Raw genomic sequence first — 27,091 nt, 5'->3', positions numbered from 1 at the left:
CTAAGTAACTTACTAATAGCTGTCAAGTAACATGAATCAGGAATTTGCACATAAGCATGACTCCAAGAACAAATCCATAACAAACTACTAGGTAAAAGATAAAGAAACTGAATTTGAATTTCTCTGATTATAAGGTTGAATTATCATGAAAGTTTAAGGACAGCATGCAAGTTTTCTTTTTGTTCTTCAGTTCTGAAAAAATCTGAGAATATAACTGTCGAAAATTCTTGATTTAAAAACATATCAAAAACCAAATGAAAAGGAAATAAATGGGTATGTAAAATATATATACTCAGTATATATGGCATTCAGTAAGAAACTGACATTTCAATGTCAAATACAAAATAAAACAGCACTAGCAGATAACTGGCATAAGGCCAGTGAATGTGAAAATATATGTATTAAGGCATGCAATTAGAACAGTGAAATACATTTTCTCCACCTATTAACAAAATTTTAAAAGATAACCTGCAATGCTGGAGAAGATGTGGGAAGACAACACTTCTTCTCAAACTCATTAGTGTAAAAAAGGGCAGAAGAACTGCCCATGTAATAATCTTTTAAGGACTGGAACAAATATCAGTAGTGATACCCATGGCTGATACCTGCCAGGTAGTTCCAGTTTTTAAAAAACCAAGTGGCCTATATTTAGAAAATGAACTGATTAATTATGTGCCCAATACTTTGCTGAAAACCTGCTTCACATCAAGTAGTGAGGAATTATCAAAGCTATTTTATAGCTGTGGAAACCAGGCAAGTTAATAAACTCTCAGACACAAAAATCTAGTAAAATTCAAACCCACTTCTAATTCCAAAGCTTGTGCTCCTTGAACTACAGCATAAGAAGTCTACATGAATGTCAACAATGTTTCAATACAAGTTGCTATTTTACTACATTGTATATATGTAAGTGATGATATATTTGGAAGATCAGTATGAGTGAACTGACTGCAAAGAATTTTTTCCGAAATGAAAAAAAAAAAAAACAGGCAAACTTTGGATACTTACAGCCTCAGTAGGAGTCTTTTTCAGTTTAGTCCTGTCTACTTTCATGTTTCCAATTATGTTTTATGATCTGAAAAGAAAATTTCCCCAAAAGTGAGAACTTAACGTTGCAAACTTGAGCTCTACATGCATGGACTCAAAAAATACAGAATAAACAGAACGCAAAATTCTTAAAGTAAAAGAGAATCATGATGCAAACCAACTCAGAGGCATAGGTATGAGGTAGGGAGGGGATAAAGAATCTCTCCAGATAAAGCTGGCCCACATCCATGTACAAGCTGGCCCACCAGCTTGTAATCAATCTAAGGTAAAATTAAAATGTCCCCCACCCCTCACTCACTCTCAAACTCATACCTGAAAACAAGAGTAAAAAGTTTTCTTAAACACACCTCAGGATGGAAAAAATTCACCATATCCTCCAATTTTCTGGAAAACTTAGCAATCCCACTTCTGGGAACTTACCCAAAGAAAATCATGAAAGTGTATATAAATATTTAATCACAAGAATCCATACTGCATGACCATGTCTAACAGTGAATTGGAAAGATGCAAATATCCAGAATAGGGTTGGTTTAAAATGGAGCATTACACAGCTGTTAAAAACACTGCACAGTTCTATTAACAGTAAACATGTTCATAGTGAAATAAGGCTATGAAACAGAATAAATAGTATAAACTCATGTCTAAAGAAAACAGCTTAGAAGGGGTATGCATCAAAATGTTACCTTAATCTAACCAAATGGATTATGTATGTTTCTTTTACTTGTGTTTTTTTTCTGAATCTTTTACTGTTTTACAGTACAGTAAAATAAAGCAAGAAAATCAAAGGATATTTTTATCAACAAATGGTACCAGATCAAGTAGATAGCTATAGGCAAAAAGATGAACTCTGACCTCAGCCTCATATTTTAATATATAAAAATTAACTCAAAATGGATCATCAGGTAAGGATGTGTAGCAAAGGGAACTCCTGTGCACTATTGGCGGGAATATAAACTGGTGCAGCCACTGTGGAAAACAGTATGGAGGTTCCTCAAAAAATTAAAAATACAATCCAGGAATTCCACTTTTGGATATTTATCCAAAGGCAATGAAAAAACTTGAAAAGATACTGTTATTATTATTCAGTTGCTCAGTCGTGTCTGACTCTTTGCGACCCCATGGACTGCAGCACTCCAGGTCTCCCTGTCCCTCACCATCTCCTAAAGTTTGCCCAAGTTTATGTCCATGGCACCGGTGATGCCATCCAGCCAGCTCATCCTCTTACACCCTCTTCTCCTTCTGCCCTCAATCATTCCCAGCATCAGGGACTTTTCCAATGATTCTGCTGTTTGCATCAGGTGATCAAAATACTGGAGCTTCAACTTGGGCTTCTCTGGTGGCTCACTCAGTAAAGAATTTACCTGCAATGTGGCAGACCTGGGTTCGATCTTTGGGTTGGGAAGATCCCCTGGAGAGGGGAATGGCTACCCACTTCAATATTCTGGCCTGGAGAATTCCATGGATAGAGGAGCCTGGCAGGCTACAGTCCATGGGGTTGCACGACTGAGCGACTTAGCAGCAGCAGCAGAGCGACTTTAACTTTTTAGCTTTAGCATCAGTCCTTCCAATGAGTATTCAGGCTTGATTTCCCTTAAGATGGACTGGTCTGACCTCCTTACTGTCCGGGAATCTTCTCCAGTACCAGGAGTCTTTCACCTCAGGAGTTCTCTCCAGCACCACAGTTCAAAGGCATCAATTCTTTGGCACTCTGCCTTCTTTACAGTTCAGCTCTCATAACCATACATGATCACTGGGAAGACCACAGCCTGAACTATATGGACCTATGTTGGCAGAATAATGTCTCTGCTCTTCAACACACTGTCTAGGTTTGTCATAGCTATCCTGCCAAGAAGTGACTGTCTTCTGATTTCATGATTGCAGTCACCATCCACAGTGATTTTTGAGCCCAAGAAGAAGAAATCTATTACTACTTCCACCTTTCCCCCTTCTATTTGCCATCAAGTAATGGGGATGGGGATCTTCGTTTTTTTAATATTTAGTTTTAAGCCAGCTCTCTCTTCCTTCACCGTCATCAAGAGGCTCTTCCCTGTCATTAGAGTGGTATCATCCGCATATCTGAGGTTGTTGATGTTTCTCCCATCTATCTTGATCCAGCTTGTAGCTCATCCAGCCTGGCATTTTTTATGATGTGCTCAGTGTATAGGTTAAATGAACATGGTGACAGCAGATAGCCCTGTCATACTCCTTTCTCAATCCTTAACCAGTTGTTCCATATGGGGTTCTAACTGTTGCTTCTTGACCCGCATACAGGTTTCTCAGGAGACAGGTAAGATGATCTGGTATCCCCATCTCTTTAAGACCTTCCCACAGTTTGTTATGATCCACACAGTCAAAGGCTTTAGCACAGCTGATAAAACATAGGTAGATGTTTTTCTGGTATTCCCCTGCTTTATGATCCAGTGGGTGGATGCTGGATCAGAGATATATGCAACCCTGTATTTACTGCAGCATTACTTTCCAATAGCTAAGACATGGAAGCAACCTAAGTGTCCACTGATGGATGAGCAGTCTTACAAAAAAGATGGAAACCTTGTCATCTGTGATAACATGAATGAACCTTGAGGGCATTATGCTAAGTGAAATAAGCCAGACATAAAAGATAAATTCCGTATGATTTCATTCATTTGTAGAATCTCAAACAAACCCACAAAACCCAAAATACAAAATTTACAGATACATGGAATAGATTGGTGTCTGACAGAGGCAGGGGTTTGGGGATGGGTGAAATAGGTGAAGACAGTCACAAGGCACAAACTTCCAGTTATAAAACAAGCCATGCAGATGTAATGTGCAGCATGACAACTACAGTTAATATTGTACTGTATATTTGAAAGTTGCTAGGAGTATATCTTAAGGGTTCTCATCACAAGAAAAAAACTGTAACTATGCTGGTAGATGCTAACTAGACTTATTGTGATCATTTCACAATATATACAAATATGGAATCACTATATTGAACATCAAACTAATATAATGTCAAACATCAGTTACATCTAAAAAAATAAAAGATCATGGACTTAAATGTAAACTTTAAAATCTACTGGGAGAGATATTTGTAAACCACATATACTATCTAGAATATATAAAGAATTCTCAAACCCAATAATAAAAAAACCCACCACAGCCTTCCAAAACAAGAGCACTGACTAAAACTTATGCAAATAAACAACTCACAATGATTTTACTGTTTTAAAAAATGTACATGAAATCGCTGGCAAATCTTCACACAACCTCACTTCAACTAAAGCAATTTTGACTTATTCTGTACCAGTCAAGGGTCTGGGTGGAAAACAATGGACTCTGGTGAACCAAAGTGAAAATATAATTTACTGGAAGGATAACTGATAGCTCATGCTACTGACAGGAAAGGTTAGAGATCCACATCAGAAAACAGAAGGAGCCGAGGAAGCCAGGCATCCTGGAACTACAGCCAACGACCTCCCACAGACACAGCTTAGTTGGAAGTACCTATGCTGGAAGCCCAGAAGCAACTGCTGGCAGCAGTATGATTTCTAAATGGTCTCAGGTTATTTGCATCAGTGGCTCTAGATGCAAAGTCCCAAGAATGACCATCTAATTGGTGAAGCTGAGGTCTCATGCCTATGCTCTAGCTGTCAAGGTTCTGGGAGAGCAAGTGCATTCACCTTTTTCAGTTTTGTTCAGGTTCGAAACTTTTCATAAACAGATTCAGATGATAGGCACCAAAGTAAAAAAAAGTGAAATAAGCCAAAACAATTGATCAAGCACATGTCCTCCTAGATGCAATGTTAACCTGGCTTTTATAATTTTTTTGCAAGAAATACCTATAGTCTAAAAAAGAAGTATCACTGCCTGTGAGACATTAATTAAGAAAATTCAAAAGTTTTTTGTCGTTTCTAGTTATTCTATTAATGTGCTCATCTCACACGCTAGTAAAGTAATGCTTAAAATTTTCCAAGCCAGGCTTCAGCAATACGTGAACTGTGAACTTCCAGATGTTTAAGCTGGTTTTAGAAAAGGCAGAGGAGCCAGAGATCAAACTGCCAACATCTGCTGGATCACTGAAAAAGCAAGAGAGTTCCAGAAAAACAGCTACTTCTGCTTTATTGACTATGCCAAAGCCTTTGACTGTGTGGATCACAATAAACTGTGGAAAATTCTGAAAGAGATGGGAATACCAGACCACCTGACCTGCCTCTTGAGAAATCTGTATGCAGGTCAGGAAGCCACAGTTAGAACTGGACATGGAACAACAGACTGGTTCCAAATAGGAGGAGTATGCCAAGGCTGTATATTGTCACCCTGCTTATTTAACTTATATGCAGAGTACATCACGAGAAACGCTGGGCTGGAGGAAGCACAAGCTGGAGTCAAGATTGCTGGGAGAAATATCAATAACCTCAGATATGCAGATGACACCACCCTTATGGCAGAAAGTGAAGAGGAACTAAAAAGCCTCTTGATGAAAGTGAAAGTGGAGAGTGAAAAAGTTGGTTTAAAATTCAACATTCAGAAAACTAAGATTATAGCATCTGGTCCTATCACTTCATGGGAAATAGATGGGAAACAGTGTAAACATTGTCAGACTTTATTTTTTGGGGCTCCAAAATCACTGCAGATGGTGATTGCAGCCATGAAATTAAAAGATGCTTACTCCTTGGAAGGAAAGTTATGACCAACCTAGACAGCATATTAAAAAGCAGAGACATTACTTTGCCAATGAAGGTCCGTCTAGTCAAGGCTATGGTTTTTCCAGTAGTCATGTATGGATGTGAGAGTTGGACTATAAAGAAAGCTGAGCACAGAAGAACTGATGCCTTTGAACTGTGGTGTTGGAGAAGACTCTTGAGAGTCCCTTGGACTGCAAGGAGATCCAACCAGTCCATCCTAAGGGAGATCAGTCCTGGGTGTTCAATGGAAGGACTGATGTTGAAGCTGAAACTCCAGTACTTTGGCCACCTGATGCTAAGAGCTGACTCACTGAAAAGACCCTGATGCTGGGAAAGATTGATGGTGGGAGGAGAAGGGGACGACACAGGATGAGATGGTTGGATGGCATCACTGACTCTATGGACATGGGTTTGGGTCGACTCCGGGAGTTGGTGATAGACAGGGAAGCCTGGTATGCTGCGGTTCACGAGGTCATAAAGAGTCGGACGTGACTGAGCGACTGAACTGAAGTGAAGCTGGTTTCACAGTGGGAAGGGAGAATACTTTTTGAGTGCTTACTACAAGCCAGACAATACTTAGGCTGGTATTTCCCAAAACATTTTAGAGTATCTTGTTCACAAAGACTAGGTTCTTGGGAAACCTGAAGCCTGGCATGCTGCAGTCCATGGAGTTGTGAAGAGATGGAAATGACTTAGCGACTAAACAACAACAAATTTCTCTTCCTTTAGGACAGTCACATGGCTGACTGACATTACTAACAGTTCCAAGAAATCCTGGGTAATGGAAACTTATTAGGGCACAGAGCCATTCCCTGCTCCCCTCCCCCAGTTGGCATCTACTAGAAGTCTAATTTAAGAATCTCAAAGAATATACTTTGAGACATGCTGCACAGGGGATTCATAAAATAGTCTTTAACACAACCCTCACCATTCAAGCCAAGTTCTGTCCCCATTTATAGACAGAAAACTGAGGCTCAGAGAAATTAAGTACCTTGCCTGTTCAGTGAATGTAGGCTCCAAGATCTAAATCCAGGTCTTTCTGATTCCCAAGTCCATACTTCAATAACATGGTATTCAAATATTTGCTAGTTTCATTACAACAATAAATACCTGCACATGAAAATACCAATTTGTGACAAACTCCCCTACATTGTTGGATCCTATTGTTCAAAAAAACATTGTAAGACAGGAAGCTGGGTCACAAGGTGAAAAGCTATTATCAATCTCACTAATGATGGAACAATAACTAGAGAATGAGTTCTACCTAATGTTTAGAAATTAAACAAATGAAAACCTCATTACATAAAAAAACCTCTAACAAAAAGAAGCTAATTCTAAATAAATTCCTGGAAATGACCTATTGCTTTTCTTCAGTCAGACAAGAACTCTGTATACCAAGCAATCTCTACACATAAAAACTATTTCTTTCTAAACTTAGGTTAGAAAGATCAACTTGCAGAAAACTAATGAATTATTATGAACCACCACCATGGTAATGGTAGCAATTACCATTAAACTTAAATACTTCTATTTAATTAACTATTTTTTCACTTCTTCACCACCACCACCCCAGTTTCACTTATCTTTGAAGTTTGAATCTTGGTTTTGTAGGTTTTATATCAAGACAAGAGTGCACAATTAAAATACACCAAGCGAAGTCATTACTACATTCTGTAGTAATCACCTTCAGTTGATCAATTTTAGAAAGACTTTCAATACTGAAATAAGCTTAAAGCAGAGGACACCTGTAGTTCCAAACCTGGGTCAAGAGCAGTTGAGTGTACTGGTAGACTGGCCTTATTATTCAAAGTATGGTTGAAGGGTCAGCAGCACTGAGATCACTTGGGAGTTATTAAAAATGCAAAATCTTAGGCCCCACCTAGACCTGAAGAATCGATCTATATTTTAAGAAGATCTTCTAGTGATTCATATATGAAGTTGAGAAGCACCAGATCATAACACAGGCTCCAAATCAGGAAACCCAGATTAGAATCCCTGCTATATTATGTACTGTATGAGTATATGGACAAATCGTGTGATGTGCACTTCTGTTTCCTCACCTGTGAAATATGGATAACCAATCTCCCTACTTCCGTACTCACTTTCATCCAATCCATTCTCCAGAGAACAGCAAAAGTAATCTTCTTGAAACATAAATCAGCTCAAGTTACCTTCCTTGTTTAAAATCTTACAACAGTTTCCCTAGAATTATTTCCAAATTCTAGCCATGACCCAAAGAGCCCTGGCATAATTTGGCTCCTGGAACTCTCTCCAATCTCCTCTCTACACATATCAGTCTTTCTGTTTAGTTTCTGGACTATTCTGAATTCTTTCTGGCCTCTAGACCTTTACAGGTGCTATTGCTACTGCAATGCTTCTGTTCCACACTCATTCTTCCCACAGCTACCTCTACTTCAGGATCTGACTTTAAATTAAGACCTAAAATGGCTTCCCAAGGCAATCCACCTAAAGCTGGTCTAACTGCTATTTTTTAGTAACAGTGCCCTGCTTATTTCTCTCATAGAAAATATTGATTAATAACTGGTTTGAGTGCTTGCTTCAGCAGCACATGTACTAATAACTGGTTTGATTTTCTACAATGTTAATTTCTCAGCATCTCATATAGCATCCTTCATGTGGTAGGTATGCAAATATTTGTAGAACTGAGTTCAGGAAAGAAGTATGCACTGAGAATAAAATCTGTGATTGCAAGCATACAGACAGAACTTGAAGCCATGGGTCTGGAGATGATCACTTACAGAGAAGGAAGGAAAGAGACACAGAACTGAGTTCTTGTTTGCTCTAACATTTAAAGGGAAGGCAAAGCAGAGACAAATCCACACACCTATGGACACCTAATCTTTGACAAAGGAGGGAAGAATATACAATGGAGAAAAGAATCTCTTTAACAAGTGGTGCTGGGAAAACTGGTCAACCACTTGTAAAAGAATGAAACTAGAACACCTTCTAACACCATACACAAAAATAAACTCAAAATGGATTAAAGACCTAAATGTAAGACCAGAAACTAAAAAACTCCTAGAGGAAAACATCGGCAGACTATTTTCCAACATAAATCACAGCAACATCCTCTATGATCCACCTCCCAGAGTAGCGGAAATAAAAGCAAAAATAAACAAATGGGACCTAATTAAACTTAAAAGCTTTTGCACAACGAAGGAAACTCGAAGCAAGGTGAAAAGACAGCCTTCAGAATGGGAGAAAATAATAGCAAACGAAGCAACTGACAAAGAACTAATCTTAAAAATATACAAGCAGCTCCTGTAGCTCAATTCCAGAAAAATAAATGACCCAATCAAAAAATGGGCCAAAGAACTAAATAGACATTTCTCCAAATAAGACATACAGATGGCTAACAAACACATCAAAAGATGCTCAACATCCCTCATTATCAGAGAAATGCAAATCAAAACCACAATGAGGTACCATTTCATGCCAGTCAGAATGGCTGCTGTCCAAAAGTCTACAAACAATAAATGCTGGAGAGAGTGTGGAGAAAAGGGAACCCTCTTACACTGTTGGTGGGAATGCAAACTAGTACAGCCACTATGGAGAACAGTGTGGAGATTCCTTAAAAAACTGGAAATAGAACTGCCTTATGATCCAGCAATCCCACTGCTGGGCAGACACACCGAGGAAACCAGAATTGAAAGAGACACGTGTACCCCAATGTTCATCACAGCACTGTTTATAATAGCCAGGACATGGAAGCAACCTAGATGTCCATCAGCAGATGAATGGATAAGAAAGCTGTGGTACGTATACACAATGGAGTATTACTCAGCTATTAAAAAGAATGCATTTGAGTCAGTTCTAATGAGGTGGATGAAACTGGAGCCTATTATACAGAGTGAAGTCAGAAAGGAAAAACTAATACAGTATATTAACGCATACAGATGGTATTTAGAAAGATGGTAATGATGACCGTATATGTGAGGCAGCAAAAGAGACACAGATGTAAAGAACACACTTTTGGATGCTGTGGGACAAGGCGAGGGTGGGATGATTTGAGAGAACAGCACTGAAACATGTATATTATCATACGTGAAATAGATCACCAGTCCAGTTCAACACATGAGACAGGGTGCTCAGGGCTGGTGCACTGGGATGACCCTGAGGGATGGGATGGGGAGGGAGGTGGGGGGGGGTTCAGGATGGGGAACACATGTATCCCCATGGCTGATTCATGTCAATGTATGGCAAAAGCCACTACAATATTGTAAAGTAATTAGCCTCCAATTAAAATAAATAAATTAATTTAAAACAAAAAAAATAATAAAGGGAAGGCAAAGGAGGAGAATCCAGCAAAGGAGAGGCTGGTGGGGTAGAAATAAAACTAGTTTATCACGGTATCATGAAAGGCAAAAGATGGCAACTGGATCAAATGTCAAAACGAGGTATTTCCAGAAAAATGTTTGTTGAAATTGGGAATCGAGATAACTTGTCAAGCATTAGTTTCAGTAGGGTTGTTGGAAAGAAAGCCAGACTGGAATGAATCAACGGATCACTAGGAAGTGAGGCTATATAGATTACATGCGTAGAATACTTTTTTGAAAAGACTGTCTGTAAATGAAAGCAGAGAATTATGGGGCCTCACTGAAAGAGTGTAGGGGAGAGGGGAAGGAAATAATGGAAAGAAAACACCTAAGAAAGTTGAGGGTAGGAGACTATTTAGCCTCTGTTTCACCTTATAGAGTGAACATTTATTTGGGTTTTGAACAGCAGAAACAGTATTAATCAGAACCAGGACAATCCTCTTCTTAATCTCTTAAAACTTGACTGAGTGTCCCTCCTATGTACTCACACTGTACCCTGTACCTATCACTTCCTGACATTAATGTGAATATCTGTCAGAGTGAGGAGGAAAACCAACCAACCAACCCTGGGAAAAGCGTATACAACATTATGAGTGGCTCCCTGTAGGTGGCAGGATAACACAGCTTTATTTACACTTTTCAGAGCCTCCAAATTTTCTATAATTATGCATCCATTTGTAATGAGAATTTTTCTTGTGTACAGTTTTTCTTAAGGGAGAAAACAGTGGCCCCTGAGCCAAAGGGCTGCATCAAATTAAGAAAAATATTATCTAAACAAATGCCTTGGATTGGCTGCTATCTTCTCTTGGAACTTCTTGTTGGTTAATCCTGGCACACAGGAAGCACTCAATATTAATTTGGTTTATTATTGGTAGGTTAAGAAATGCTGCACACATGTATGGGAGTGTGGATTAATCAAAGTCAGCCTACCCACAGGGATGTAAGCTCCATGAAGCTGTGAGCATATTTCCTATTTGATTGTTTTGTTCACTGCTGTACACTTAGCTCTTACAGGAAATAATAAATATTGGTTAATTAAATGAACCAAAACAAAAGTCAGCCTAAAATTTCCACTGAAATCATGGAAAAGTACTATGGTGGTTTTTAAGCAATGCTTTAGAGAATACTAAACTGTGATGTCCTATAAAGCAAAAGACTTGATTATATTTGCCTTTTGCCTCTCTGTAGTCTCTCAAAGTAAATTCGGGTGAGAAATGCCCATATCATCCATCGTGTCAGGCAAGAGCAAGCTGAATCCTGAAACCCAGCCTGCTATTCACCATTTGATTAGAGGCAGAGACATCACATTACCTGATTTGTAAAAGGGAACACCACTTGACTACCAGGCTTTTTCATCCAGTTTAGTCTCGGATTATTTACATTAATACCCACTCAACAAATATTCTGAGAACTCATTTATCACCTGTAATACAGATAATACTGACCCCCTATTATCTGTTACCTCTAATCCTTATAACAACTTGGAGAAGAGGATAGTTCTGGTTTACTGAGGTCAAGAGTAGCTGCTGCTGAGTCAGTTCAGTCGTGTCCGACTCTGTGCGACCCCATAGACGGCAGCCCACCAGGATGCCCCATCCCTGGGATTCTCCAGGAAAGAACACTGGAGTGGGTTGCCATTTCCTTCTCCAATGCATGAAAGTGAAAAGTGAAAGTGAAGTTGCTCAGTCATGTCCGACCCTCAGCGACCCCATGGACTGCAGCCTACCAGGCTCCTCCATCCATGGGATTTTCTAGGCAAGAGTACTGGAGTGGGGTGCCACTGCCTTCTCCTCAAGAGTAGCAATATACCCAATAAGTAGAAGCCAGATTCAAACCAGATTTGCCCCACAACCCTACAGTGCACAAAATGTCAATATGCAAACTCCATCCCCCTACACTCCTCCTATAGACAGCGATATCCCTATTATTGGCTACATTAAACATGACCCTGAGGACTGTTGACCTATATTTTATTGGACATTGATAGTAAGATGTAATAATAAAGAAACTGAGGTATAGCCTTTGCTCACTCAAGACAAAACTTGAAATTATCTGCAGAAATATTTCGACAGGGTCTCTCCCTCAAACTCTGAAAACCCTATACCTCAGATATGCTTTCATGCTTGCTTGGTGCTTTTCTACAGAAAAATATCTATTTCTGCTTCACTGACTATGTTAAAGCCTTTGTGTGGATCACAGCAAAATGTGAAAAATTCTTAAAGAGATGGGAATACCAGACCACTGTACCTACCTCCTGAGAAACCTGTATGCAGGTTAAGAAGCAACAGTTAGAACCACACATTGAACAGTGGACTGGTTCCGAATTGGGAAAGGAGTACATCAAGGCTGTATATTGTCACCTTGCTTATTTAACTTTTATGCAGAGTACATCATGAGAAACGCTTGGCTGGAAGAAGCACAAGCTGGAATCAAGATTACCAGGAGGAATATCAATAACCTCAGATATGCAGATGACACCACCCTTATGGCAGAAAGTGAAGAGAAACTGAAGAGCCTCTTGATGAAGGTTAAAGAGGAGAGTGAAAAAGCTGGCTTAAAACTCAACATTCAAACAATGAAGATCATGGCATCTGGTCCCATCCCTTCATGGCAAATAGATGGGGAAACAATGGAAACAGTGACAGACTTTATTTTGGGGGGGCTCCAAAATCACTGCAAATGGTGACTGCAGCCAAGAAATTAAAAGACACTTGCTCTGTGGAAGAAAAGCTAGGACCAACCTAGACAGCATATTAAAAAAGCAGAGACATTACTCTGCCAACAAAGGTCAGTCTAGTCAAAGCTATGGTTTTTCCAGTAGTCATGCATGGATGTGCTGAGCGCCAAAGAATTGATGCTTTTGAACTGTGGTGTTGGAGAAGACTCTAGAGAGTCTCTTGGACTGCAAGGAGATCAAACTAGTCAATCCTAAAGGAAATCAATCCTGAATATTTATTGGAAGGTCTGATGTTGAAGCTGAAGCTCAAATACTTTGGCCACCTGATGCGAAGGGATGACTCATTAGAATAAAGATTCTGATGCTGGGAAAGACTGAAGGCAGGAGAAGGGGACGACAGAGAATGGGACAGTTGGGTGGCATCACTGACTTGATGGACATGAGTTTGAGTAAGCTCTGGGAATTGGTGATGGAGAGGGAAGCCTGGCGTGCTGCAGTCCATGGGGTTGCAAAGAAGTTGGACATGAATGAACAATTGAACTGATACTCAAGATAAGGACAGGGATACCAAGGAGGAGGAATCTGACACCTCCAACGTTGACTTTGGAGGTGAGAATAATGTCTGAGAAGGCATTCCCTAAACATCCTCTACCTTAATAGTCCTGGGAAGCTATAGATCCAGGAGTTATCCTTCTGGTCATTACTCCTAATTACTCAGAAAAAGATAAACTGGCATCAAAAGAATTTATGCAACAAAATAGGGTCTGCCAAAGTTGTAAATCAGTTTTGCCAGTAGAGAGGAAATGGCAGCATGCCAAGGAGCCCTCCCTTCCTAGCATTCCTAGAGGGAAAAAAAGAACGTAACAGCACTGCCTGAATAAAAGTTATGCTTATTAAGGAGGAAAGGAAGAGCCTCAGTCTCCCATTCCCTTCCTTACTTGTCGCTGAATTTGGTACAAAAGATCAATTATAACGACGACTGATTATCCCCTATCTCATCACATTCAATTTCAAAGATGGAAGTACTTTTTCAGCCTGGCCTACCTTTAATAAAAAATTAAGACATCAGCCTTTAAACTAATACTCTCTACTGAATTGTTAACAACTTAAAACACACAAAAGCCTGCCACTATCTAATAGATGAACTTCACCCAGAAGAACCACAGGCAGCATTCAGTGAGTTCAGGAAAACACATCCATCAGAAGTCAAATTTAAAAATACCTTAAAAATAAAATCTGTAGTTCTCAACCCTAGCTGCACAATATCTACTGATACTTATTTAGTAAACTAAAAATGTCTGCCCATACAAATAATCTGACTCAACAAATATGATGTAGGAACTTTGTTTTTCAAGCTGTGTATGCAATCTGGCCACATAGTCCGATTTGAGAGCCCTTTATTAACTTTGTTATATATTATTAATTATGCTTTTCCAATCTGTAATTCACTTAGGAATTTGCTTTTAAAATAATAGGGAGTGGGATACAAATAAGTACAGTCCTGTACTGACAACTGTTGAAGCAGGGTAACAGGTACATGGGGATTTAATACTATTTTCACACTTTTGTATACGTTTGAAAATCTCATAAATCAGAAATATTTTAAATTAAGACTTTATCCTGCTAGATCCTCCCATTTCATCCTCCAAATTACTTCCAGAGCAATCTTCCTTAAACTCAAAATCTACCTACATCATCAAGTGTAAACTCCTTACCTGACCAGTATCTAAGACCTCTAGGACCCAGTCCCTGCTTACCTCTCTTACCAGGGCCATGACATTACATAATATTCCTCTTGGCTCCCCACATGCTTTAACCATGTCAAGTTTTTACAGTTTGGCCACTATTCAAGACTTTTGATACCTTGACTCAAATTATTCTCTCTGCTAAAATGGCTGCTCCCTACATATACTCCCAGAGTTTAGCTTAAATGTCACCTCCTTTGTCAAGCCTTTTCAGATATCCCCTTCCCCAGAGTAAAACTAATTACTCTTTGTGTCCCCATTGTATCCTGCACATACCCTCAATCAACACACCTCTAGTTACACGCCAGTTTCCCCACTAGGGTTGGGCTTCCCTGGTGGCTCAGTGGTAAAGAATCCACCTGCCAATGCAGGAGACATGTGTTCAATCCCTAGGTCGGGAAGATCTCCTGGAGAAAGAAATGGCAACCCACTCCAGTATTCCTGCCTGGGAAATCCCATAGATAGAGAATCCTGGTGGGCTACTGTCCATGGAGTCACAAAAGAGCCGGACACAACTTAACTAATCAACAGCAAATTGTGGAACAGACTTCCCTATTAAGAGTGAGTTTTGCATCAGTGGGACTTTGTGTATTCATTTTTGCATTCCTGTTGCCAGCATAGGACCTGTCACTTAGTAGATTAATAAACGAATGAACGACTACCCAGTAAATGTTAAATGAAGCTAAAAAATTCAAATCACTTTAAACTCTTTTTGTGACATTTGCAACTAAGATAACCAATTTATACAACTCAATGAGTCGGCTCTTCACATCAGGTGGCAAAGTATTGGAGCTCTGGGTTCAGCATCAGTCCTTCCAATGAACATTCAGGGTTGATTCTCTTTAGAATTGACTGGTTTGATCTCCTTGCTGTCCAAAGGACTCTCAAGAGTCTTCTCCAGCACCACAATTCGAAAGCATCAATTCTTCGGTGCTCAGCCTTCTTGATGGTCCAAATCTCACATATCTACATGACTACTGGAAGAACCATAGCTTTGACTAGATGGACCTTTGTAAGCAAAGTGATGTCTCTGCTTTTTAATACACTGTCTAGGTTTGTCATAGTTATTTTTCCAGGGAGCATGCGTCTTTTTAAAATTTTGTGGCTGCAGTCAAGGTTCACAGTGATTTTGGAGCCCAAGAAAATAAAGTCTGTCACTGTTTCCACTTTTCCCCCATCTATTTGCCGTGACATAATAAGACCAGATGCCATGATCTTCATTTTTTAAATGTTGAGTTTTAAGCCAGGTTTTTCACTCTTCTCTTTCACCTTTATCAATAGGCTCTTTAGTTCCTCTTCACATTCTGCCATAAGAGAATCAGCTGCATATCTGAGGTTGGTATTTCTCCTGGCAATCTTGATTTCAGCTTTTGCTTCATCCAGCCCGGCATTTTGCATGATGTACTCTGCACAGAAGTTAAATAAGCAGGGTAATAATATACAGCCTTGAAGTACTCCTTTCCCAATTCTGAATCAGTCTGTTGTTCATGTCTGGTTCTAACATGCTTCTTGACCTGAATACAGATTTCTCAGGAGGCAGGTAAGGTGGTCTGGAATTTCCAACTCTTTAAGAATTTTCCACAGTTTGTTGTGATAGTCAATGAAACAGATATTTTTCTGGAATTTCCTTGCTTTTGCTATGACCCAACGGATGTTGACAATTTGACCTCTGGCTCCTCTGCCTTTTCTAAATCCAGATTGTACGTCTACAAGTTCTCAGTTCACGTACTGCTCAGTCTAGCTTGAAGGATTTTGAGCATTACCTTGCTAGCATGTGACATGACTGCAATTGTGCAGTAGTTTTAACATTCTTTGGCATTACCTTTCTTTGGGATTGGAATGAAAATTGACCTTTTCCAGTCCTGTAGCCACTGCTGAGTTTTCCAAATTTAGTGGCATATTGTGCGCAGTACTTTAACAGCATCATCTTTTAGGATTTTAAATAGCTCAGTTGGAACTCCATCACCTCCACTAGCTTTGTTCATAGGAATGCTTCCTAAGGCCCACTTGACTTCACACTCCAGGATGTCTGGCTCTAGGGGAGTGATCACACCACTGTGATTATCCTGGTCATTAATACCTTTTTTGTATAGTTCTTCTGTGTATTCTTGCCACCTCTTCTTAGTCTCTTCAGTTTCTGTCAGGTCCTTACCGTTTCTGTCCTTTACTTTATCCATCTTTCCATGAAATGTTCCACTGGTATCTCCAATTTTCTTGAAGAAAGCTCTAGTCTTTCCCAGTCTATTGTTTTCTTCTATTTCTTTGCATTGTTCATTTAAGAAGGTCTTATCTCTCCTTGCTATTCTCTGAAACTCTGCATTCAGGTACATATATCTTTCCCTTTCTCCTTTGCTTTTCACTTCTCTCCTCAGATATCTGTAAGGCCTTCTCAGACAAACACTTTGCCTTGTTGCATTTCTTTTTCTTGGGGATGGTTTTGGTCACAGCCTCCTCACAACATTATGAACCTCCATCCATAGTTTTTCATACAGTCTGTCTACCAGATCTAATCCATTGAAATCTACTTGTCACCTCCACTGTATAACCACAAGGGATTTGATTTAGGTCATACCTGAATGGTGTAGTGATTTTCCCTACTTTCTTCAATTTAAGCCTGAATTTTGCTCCTTAAGCACTAAGGAGCTCATGATCTAAGCCACAGTCAGCTCCAGGTCTTGTTTTTGCTGACCTTGTTTTGCACCTCAAGAGACTGATCCAGACCTGCCTGTGAGTGTTTGACAGTTTCCCCTGGAGGCGTGGATTGGAAGTGTCCTTTCACGGGGACAGGGCCCCTGGCAGTAGCAGTCCTGGGAAGCCTGGGTTGGCATAAGCCTTTTCTGGAGGTTTCCAGTAGCTCTAACATTGAGCCTGTAGACTTTCAAAGACTGGGTTACCTAAGGCCAAACAACTAACAGCAAGGCAGCACAGTCCCACCCATCAGCAGACAATTGGATTAAAGATTTACTGAGCATGCCCCTGTCCACCAAAGCATACTTCTTTTGCTTAATAAAAATAAAAGCTAGGTTTTAAGGCTTTAAAATATTCTGAAAAAAAGATATGTATATAAAGGGGAGAGAACTTAGTAATGTATCTATCTGCTACTGTATGCTATGCGATCACTCACCTAGAGCCAGACATGCTGGAATGCGAGGTCAAGTGGGCCATAGGACTGGAAAAGGTCAGTTTTCATTCCAATCCCAAAGAACGGCAATGCCAAAGAATGCTCAAACTACCGTACAATTACACTCATCCCACACACTAGCAAAGTAATGCTCAAAATTCTCCAAGCCAGGCTTCAACAGTATGTCAACTGAGAAATTCCAGATGTTCAAGCTGGATTTAGAAAAGGCAGAAGAACCAGAGATCAAATTGCCAACATCCATTAGATCACTGAAAAAGCAAGAGAATTCCAGAAAAACACCTACTTCTGCTTTATTGACTATGCCAGAGCCTTGGACTGTGTGGATCACAACAAACTGCAGAAAATTCTTAAAGAGACAGGAATACCAGACCACCTTACCTGCCTCCTGAGAAATCTATGCAGGTCAATAAGCAACAGTTAGAACCAGACATCGAACAACGGACTGGTTCTAAATCGGGAAAGGAGTGAATCAAGGCTGTATATTGTCACCCTGCTTATTTAACTTATATGCAGAGTACATCATGCAAAACGCCAGGCTGAATGAAACACAAGCTTGGAATCAAGACTGCCAGGAGAAATATCAATAACCTCAGATATGCAGATGACATCATCCTTATGGCAGAAAAGTGAAGAGGAACTGAAGAGCCTCTTAATGACAGTGAAAGAGGAGAGTGAAAAAGCTGGCTTAAAACTCAACATTCCAAAAATGAAGATCATGGCATCCGGTCCCATCACTTCATGGCAAATAAATGGGGAAACAATGGAAACACTGAGAGACTTTATTTTCTTGGGCTCTAAAATCACTCCAGATGGTGACTGCAGCCATGAAATTAAAAGATGCTTACTCCTTGGGAAAAAAAACTATGACAAACCTAGACAGCATATTAAAAAGCAGAAACATTACTTTGCCGACAAAGGTCCGTCTAATCAAAGCTATGGTTTTTCCAATAGTCACGTATGGATGTGAGAGTTGGACCATCAAGAAAGCTGAGCGCCAAAGAATTCATACTTTTGAACTGTGGTGTTGGAGAAGGCTCTTGAGAGTCCTTTGGACTGCAAGGAGATCAAACCAATCAATCTTAAAGGAAATCAGTCCTGAATATTCATTGGAAGGACTGAAGCTGAAGCTCCAATACTTTGGCCACCTGATGCGAAGGGCTGACTCATTAGAATAAAGATTCTGATGCTGGGAAACACTGAGGGCGGGAGAAGGGGGAGACAGAGGATGATGGTCGGGTGGCATCAACAACTCAATGGACTTGAGTTTGAGCCAACTCCAGGAGACTGTGAAGGAAACCCACTCCAGTATTCTTGCCTGGAGAATCCCAGGGACAGGAGCCTGGTGGGCTGCCGTCTGTGGGATCACACAGAGTCAGACACGACTGACGTGACTTAGGAGCTGCAGCTATATAATTTCAGACAAGTCACTAACTCTTAAAGTCAGTAACCTCTGTAAAATAAACAACACAGTCTATCTTATAGGGTTCAGTTCAGTTCAGTTCAGTTGCTCAGTCGTGTCCGACTCTTTGCGACCCCAAGAACTGCAGCATGCCAGGCCTCCCCGTCCATCACCAACTCCCAGAGTTCACTCAAACTCACACATGGAGTCGGTGATGCCATCCAGCCATCTCATCCTCTGTCGTCCCCTTCTCATCCTGCCCCCAATCCCTCCCAGCATCAGAGTCTTTTCCAATGAGTCAACTCTTTGCATGAGGTGGCCAAAGTACTGGAGTTTCAGCTTTAGCATCATTCCTTCCAAAGAACACCCAGGACCGATCTCCTTTAGAATGGACTGGTTGGATCTCCTTGCAGTCCAAGGGACTCTCAAGAGTCTTCTCCAACACCACAGTTCAAAAGCATCAATTCTTCAGTGCTCAGCTTTCTTCACAGTCCAACTCTCACATCCATACATGACTACTGGAAAAACCATAGCCTTGACTAGACGGACCTTTGCTGGCAAAGTAATGTCTCTGCTTTTTAATATAGGATAGTGCCTGGCAAAGAGTAAACTGTATTATTATATCTTCTTTTTCTTTTAGCTCCAGATTAATCTAAGGACAGCGATCTCATGCTGGATATTACACAGAGAATCAAGAGCCAAAAAAAGTGTCTTTTCCTTAGCCTTTGTACATGTTATCTGCATATGAAGAACATAAATTATTTATTAATCTCCATATTGTTAGCCTTAAGTCCGAGCATAAACTCAACTTTGATGACAAGATTAGGAAGCTCCAGGTCTCATTCTCAAGTTAGTTATAGTTTTCCAAAGGTTAAATGGTCTACTGATGTTGCAGCCATGCCACTTAAGAATCAGCAATTTTAAGTGTATCTCAACTATTCTGAATTACTTTAAATGAATTTAGAAGGAACAAAGATTCTTTTATATGCTTAAAAGAACAAATTATTTATAACACTATGCCCTAAGTTCAAGACAAATGTTAAAAGTATTAAAGATGAAGAACCTGAATTATTCTCAAAACCTAAAGAGCAAAAAGTAACTAACTCAGTTTTCTACTTGGTCAAATTAAATTGTCAAATTAAAAAGTATTAGATAATGCAGGGAAATATTCCTGTGATCCTGGCAAAGAAATGACCTCCCAAGAGGTACAACCTAGAAACCATAAAGAAAAGAATTTGACTATATAAAAATTCTAAACCATAAACATACTTTCTGCAACAGGAAAAGGGTTAATACTTCTAACAAAGAACTCTCAAAACTCACTAAGACAAATAATCTGAAAACCAAGCCAAAGGGAACTTGCAATTTTCTGATATTATAACCATTTGCTTATCCTTATTAGTAACTACAATAAAGCTCATCAAAGCAAGGACATGCAATTTCTCACTTAAAAACTGGTTAAAATTTAAAAAACCAATAATATCTTGTTTTGGCAAATGTAGGTGGAGAAAAGGACACTCACAAACACTTCAGTGGAAATGGCAATTCAATACAGCCTTTCTGGAGGTCATTTTGGCAGTACCTATCAAAAAAATTAAATGAGTACCACCCTTTAACCCAGAATGAATCTATTTTCAAGGCTCAACAATAGGAAATGATGAAATTATAGCAGAATAATGTTGTGGGATGCAATGCAACCATGAAAAAGAAATGGAGTCCAGCCATATGTTCTAACATATAAAAATATGCATAGTACGTAAATGGACAAACATAGTATGTAAATGTTAAGAGGTATGAAATAATATATACATAAATATTGTAACGGATATAAAGGAGACTCATTTGTGGGGTGGGGTACTATTTATAACTGAAATGTTTATTCTGTTTGAATCTTTTTTATACAGCAAACAAATTAATTTTCTAATTTAAAACTGCTGAAATGGAAGGGAAAAAGATGAGCGTAGAAAACCACTTTAATTTGAAAGTTTTACAAACAGAAAATTTAGTCACAGTATAGATTTACAGCATGCATAAATATGCATGAAATCATCAAATATGCAACTAAATATGCAACCAAATCGAATTGATTCATGAAAAAGCTCCAAATTGACCTCATGTTGAAAAGAAACCACCATAGGCAAAGGGCAAAAGAAACAGAACTTTGTTTGGACTTCTGACTTTCTCATTTACTTTTCTACTCCCTTAAATTTCCCCCAATTTGGGGGTTAACTTTCTTATAGGAATGGGGCCACTTATTTTGCACTTCTGTGGATACACCTGCTGGTGTATTTAGAAACAAGAGATAAATTCAGTTTTAAGGAAAGATATAGCACAGTGGAAACATATCAGGCCAGATAGCTTGGGTTCAATGGCCAACTCTACCACTAAGCAGCCATATTACCTTGGGCAAGTCTTCTCCCCAAAATCTGTGGCTATAAAATAAGGAGTTTGATATGGATAATATCAAATATTAGGGTTGTATTCAAATGTTCTGTTGGACAGGGAGAAGACAACCATTTTAAAAGCCACTGGTAATTTGTTCTGCTAGAGGTAGATATCTGAGTTCACCCATGCAGACAGCCCAGCTTTACTTTTAAAAAGCAAAAATCTAAAATGCTTTACATGAAAGTGGAGTCGCTCAGTTGTGTCCGACTCTTTGCGACCCCATGTACTGTAGCCTATCAGGCTCCTCCATCCATGGGATTTTCCAGGCAAGAGTGCTGGAGTGGATTGCCATTTCCTTCTCCAGGGGATCTTCCCAACCCAGGAATCGAACCCGGGTCTCCCGCATTGCAGGCAGATGCTTTATTGTCTGAGCCACCAGGGAAGCCCAAAATGCTTTATGTAACAGGGGTATATTTAAGTGACATCTGTACTTCTCCAGATTATATTTCCTTTTAAGGTTGCCCTCATGGAGATAGGTAACAAAATTTAAGAGGCAGGGAAATGGAACCCCAGATTAGGTCAACAGACTGCAAGGCACTCTAAGCTGGCCTAGCCTCTGCAAAATATGGCAGCAGTTATATAGGTATAAGGCGGCGGGGGTGGGGGGCCCTTCTCTGATAGTTCAGACAATAAATAATGTGCCTGCAATGTAGAATGTGCCTGCAATGTGAGAGACCTGGGTTTGATCCCTGGATTAGGAAGATCCCCTGGAGAAGGAAATGGCTACCCACTGCAGTATTCTTGCCTGGAGAATTTCATGGACAGAGGAGCCTGGAGGGCTACAGTCCATGGGGTCGCAAAGAGTTGGACACGACTCAGTGACTAACACACACACACAGGTATAGGCAGAGAGGCATCTACAGCAATGATACTGGATATATCCAGGTTTATGTTCTTCTCTTAGACTAACATATCAAGGCTTACCCTGAGGTGTTGTTATATTGTAAATCAACATGTATTATATGCTAAACATACCACAGTGAATAAAGCAGGATAGTATGTCTAAAGGTAATTTGGCCACAAGTATCAAAAGTCTTGTTACACTTTTGCATTCGTTTTAGAAATTTCTTGAGAAATAAACATGTATGTCACAAAGATTTCTCTTTAGGATGCTCCTATGCTTCCTTCCTTTCTTCAATACTTATTTACCAAATGCCTACTATGTGCCAGAAAGCACTGATATTGTGAAAGACTAGGACTTAAAGGTTTGAACATAGGGAATTGGTTATAAAATTATAAATCACACATTCAATAGAATACAATGTAGCCATTAAACACATTATAGAAGAGACTTCCCTGGTGGTCCAGGCTAAGACTCTGCACTCCTAATGCAGGGGGCCCAAGTTCCATCCCTTGTTAGGGCACTAGATCCCAGATAGCACAGCTACGTATAGTCACATAAATAAATAAATATTTTTAAAAATTACAGTAGTATAAAATAACAGGGAACAGTGATCAATTTATTAGGTGGAAATCAAAATTTTAAATACCATGTCTATACTGGTTTGGAGAAACAGCCAAAAAAATTTGGGAAATGAGGAAATTTCAATATGGACTGAGTATTAGATAACATTAACAAAAAGAACAAATTCCCTAGGTGTGATAACAGCTATGTGGTTTGTAGGTACTTATTCTTAAGACATGCCTGCTGAAGGACTTAAGGATGACGTGTCATTCTTATTTCATATGCTTCAGAAAAATTAAAACATGTTTATGTACATATGAATCAAATATGGCAAATTCTTAACAACTGTTGGATATAGGTGGTGATACACAAATGGTCATTGTGTTCTTCTTTCAGCATTTTTATGTTTGAAACCCATAATGAAAAGTTGGAAGGAAGGTAATAATTTCTTAAAAGACTGATTTTGAAAAAAATATATGGGCATGTTACACGGGCATAAAGAAAAGCCTTGGAAAAATGAACTGTGTACAACATGTTAATAGTATTTCTCTCTGAATGGTAGGATTTGGGGAGATTTCTGTACTTATCCGTACTTTCCAACAGTAAGCCATGTATACTTCTATAATCATGAAGAACATCACTCAAAAATAACTAAAGTTTCATTCCCAAAGAATTCTTAGTATATCATTTTGCAACTCTAAAGCAGTATGTTAATTTATTATACAAGCAATAACAGATTGTTGGGTGGACACCACATAGTTTTTGAAACTTCCACTTACATCAGTAATTTATACCACTCTCACAGTATTAAAAACATCAAGCAATTTATGGTAATAACTGCAAGGAGAAGTAGAATGCTGGGTTAAATAAAGTATTATTACCACCCGCCCCCAAAGACTTGAAGCAAAAATAAATGTTAAAAGTGATCAATTTGGGAGGGAGAAGGTAGAAAAAAGTTTTTGCCAAATTATTCTTGATACTGTTCAGGATATTTACAATTTCTTATAAACAGGAATGTGAACATTACAAAACAAAAAAAAAGCTCAAATTCCCTGATCATTTCTCCCAAATAAACTCATCAACTTACTCTAGTTTTATATTTATATATATATATATATATACACACACACACACATATACACTAAGCAGCATCACACAGTGTATGAAGTGACGTGAAAGTGTTAGTTGCTCAGCTGTGTCTGACTCTTTGTGACTCCATGAACTATATGTATATAGCCCACCAGGCTCCTCTACCCATGGAATTCTTTAGGCAAGAATAATAAGAGTGGGTAGCCATTCTTTTCTTGACCTGGGGATTGAACCCGGGTCTCTCACATTGCAGGCAGATTCTTTACCATCTGAGCCACCAGGGAAGCCCTCACATAGTATATATGTTATCATGTAGCTTGCCCAAGTTTATTTCCAAAATAGTTGTATTACTTTGGACCGCTTGTGGGCAGTATTTCAGACCAGATTCATCCCTATGTTTTTGCCATGATTTGATATTACCAAATTATTTTTTTGCCAATCTAATGGTTTAAAAAAGATACTATTTTACTTTGTATTTCTGACATTTAGTTTGAATATCCTTTCTTGTTACTAGACATTTTTAGCTCCTACTCTAGGAAAAGCCTGTAACTAAGCTATGGTTTTTCCAGTAGTCATATATGGAAGTTGAGAGTTGGATCATAAAGAAGGCTGAGTGGCAAAGAATTGATGCTTTCCAACTGTGGTGCTGAAGAAGACTCCTGAGAGTCAGCTGGTCTTCAAGGAGATCAAACCAATCAATCCTAAAGGAAATCAACCCTGAATATTCATCGGAAGGACTGTTGCTGAAACTGAAGGTCCAATACTTTGGCCACCTGATACGAAGAGCCAACTAACTGAAAAAGATCCTGATGCTGGCAAAGACTGAAAGCAGGAGAAGAGGGCAGCAAAGAATGAGATGATTAGATAGCATCACAGATTCAATGCACACGAATCTGAGCAAACTCCAGGAGATAATGAAGGATAGAGGTGTCCGATGTGCTGCAGTCCATGGGATCGCAAAGAGTCAGACATGACTTAGTGAGCAAACAACAACAGTTTTCTACTGGATTTATTTTTAAAATGTTATTCTATCATTAAGATGGGAACAAACCAAACCAAAATGTTAAGGTGACTGAGTATCACTGTGGGAATAGGAATCTTTTCCCAAAATAAGAACACATTTTCCAGTTTTTCCTAAATTAATTTAGCAATAGAAACTAGAAAATGATAAAGAGGGTAAGAAAAAAATTCTTTTAGATGAAAGTATTACTTTCAGGGTACTCTACAATAGGAGTATATAACATCCTGGAAAAGCTCATAAATGGGCTTCCCCGGTGCTCCAGTGGCTAAGACCCCAAGCTCCCAATGCAGGGGGCCCGGGTTCCATTTCTGGTTAGGGAAAGCTAGATCCCACATGCCACCAACTAAGACCCAGCACAACCAAATAAATAAACATATATATACACACACACACACACACACACACACACACATATATATTTAAAGGAGCACATAAAATCTAGCTCAAAAAAAATAAATACATCTAAAGCACAAGTAATGAGAAAATGAAATAATGGTTGAGGGTATTGGTTCACTTGGAATACATTTAACTAATTTCATTTGTATAGCATTTTTGAGTTGATATACTTTTCATGTATCTTGTTTAACACTAACAAAATTCTGTGTGATATTTTCTGATGCCTTCCTATAAACTGTTATAGCACATTCTGCTCACTCATGTTATTATACTGATTCCTTTGAGTATGATTTGTAAGTCTCCCTCCCCTATAAACCATGCTGCCCTCCATTCTCCAGTTGCTCATCTCTGTATTCCTAGTACCTGGCACTACTGAGTATGTTCTCAAATATTTGTTGAGTGAATGTAAAGGATGTAAAGGGTGACGAAACTAGTTCAGTGATGATGTAATTTGCCCCAAGTAACATAGGTATTAAGTATTTACATAAATTATAATGGTCTTACCTTTGTAGGGTATTCTATATAAAACATTTTAAAATACATCATCTCACTTTAATGCTCACAGCAATCTACGAGGCAGGCTTTATGAATACCATTTTATAGATAAGACTGAAAATTTAGTGATAAACCCTAGGCCCACTCAAAACCTAGTTTATATGAAGCTGTCTGTTTACATACTTGATAGATCACTAACTGTGTATAGAAGCCTCTTTCTTTATGTAGCAAACATCTTGGGGGTGGTACAGGGAAGGGAAGCAGAGGGAAAAGGCAAAATGAAGATAGTTAAAGCAATAAGACAGATGCTGGTGTAGGTTCATCTAAAGACCATCAACTGATATTGTAGTATCAAACACATATGTCACTTTTGAAATCTAATCTTGGCCCAAAGGTTTTCTTGATATTAGCCTGTATTCATAGAACACAACTGTAGGCTTCCTCACCTATCAGCAGTTTCAAAGGCTGGGAAGGGATACAGAGGTAAGGAGGGTTTTGAAAAACAATAGACATTCACAGATAAAGCAAAGAAAGAAATGATAACACAAAGGAAAACCCTAAGAACTTTAAACATGATTTCACATACAGTCCTAAACTGGACTGTAAGTTTCTCAAGGGCAGAGATTAACTCCCCATTCATCTTATGTTCCCAGCTCCTTGTATTTAGAAACACTCAGTGAATGTTGAACTGAAGAGAGGTTAAGATGTGAGAGAGAAAAAGAAGAATATTAACAACAATAACAACAAAGAAATCAACAATGGTTTCTAGTTTATTGAGCACTTACTATGTGCCATATGCTGTTTTCTATATAATATATGAAATGGTAAAAGTGCTACTCAACTATGTTAACAGTGATGACCATTAGAAGACTCATGAGTTACTAAGGTTACAGCAGAACCTTGAACAAACTAAAACAGTAGGGGGCTGTGTAGCTGGAGGGTGGGAGATGAAGGCAATCAATATATTGCACATTACCACAGAACTGGATAAGACCCTCCAGAGGGTATGAATGTGACTCCAAAGGCTTGGCAATGTGAAAAACTACTCTGATGGAAAATTCAGTTATCACTGACCAGAGACTTAGCCTCCAAATGATCAAAGAACAAATATCATTCCTCCTTAACCACAGGCCTGAAGGATCCAGATAGGCTTTGCTTACTGACCATGAGTTCACCACCATGACTGCACATCTTTGAGCTGTTAGAGGAATTGAGTGAAATAG

General features: G+C 39.1%; 1 protein-coding gene across 25 annotated transcripts in view; it reads right to left on the bottom strand.

The window, feature by feature from the left end:
- HUWE1 (HECT, UBA and WWE domain containing E3 ubiquitin protein ligase 1) overlaps positions 1 to 27,091 on the bottom strand; it is a 157,410-nt gene that overhangs the window by 118,263 nt on the left and 12,056 nt on the right. For all 25 annotated transcript variants that reach the window (XM_025276922.2, XM_025276919.2, XM_025276925.2 and 22 more), the window contains one exon: positions 1,009 to 1,075. In XM_025276922.2, coding sequence (XP_025132707.1) covers positions 1,009 to 1,053 — 45 coding nt within the window. In that variant the 5' untranslated portion in view covers positions 1,054 to 1,075. The remainder of the gene's footprint in view (positions 1 to 1,008; positions 1,076 to 27,091) is intronic.

Source organism: Bubalus bubalis, chromosome X (genome assembly GCF_019923935.1).
Source record: "Bubalus bubalis isolate 160015118507 breed Murrah chromosome X, NDDB_SH_1, whole genome shotgun sequence".
Classification (NCBI taxonomy): Eukaryota; Metazoa; Chordata; class Mammalia; order Artiodactyla; family Bovidae; genus Bubalus; species Bubalus bubalis.
The sequence above is the reverse complement of the archived record's forward strand: the minus strand, read 5'-3'. Positions and strand labels throughout refer to the sequence as shown.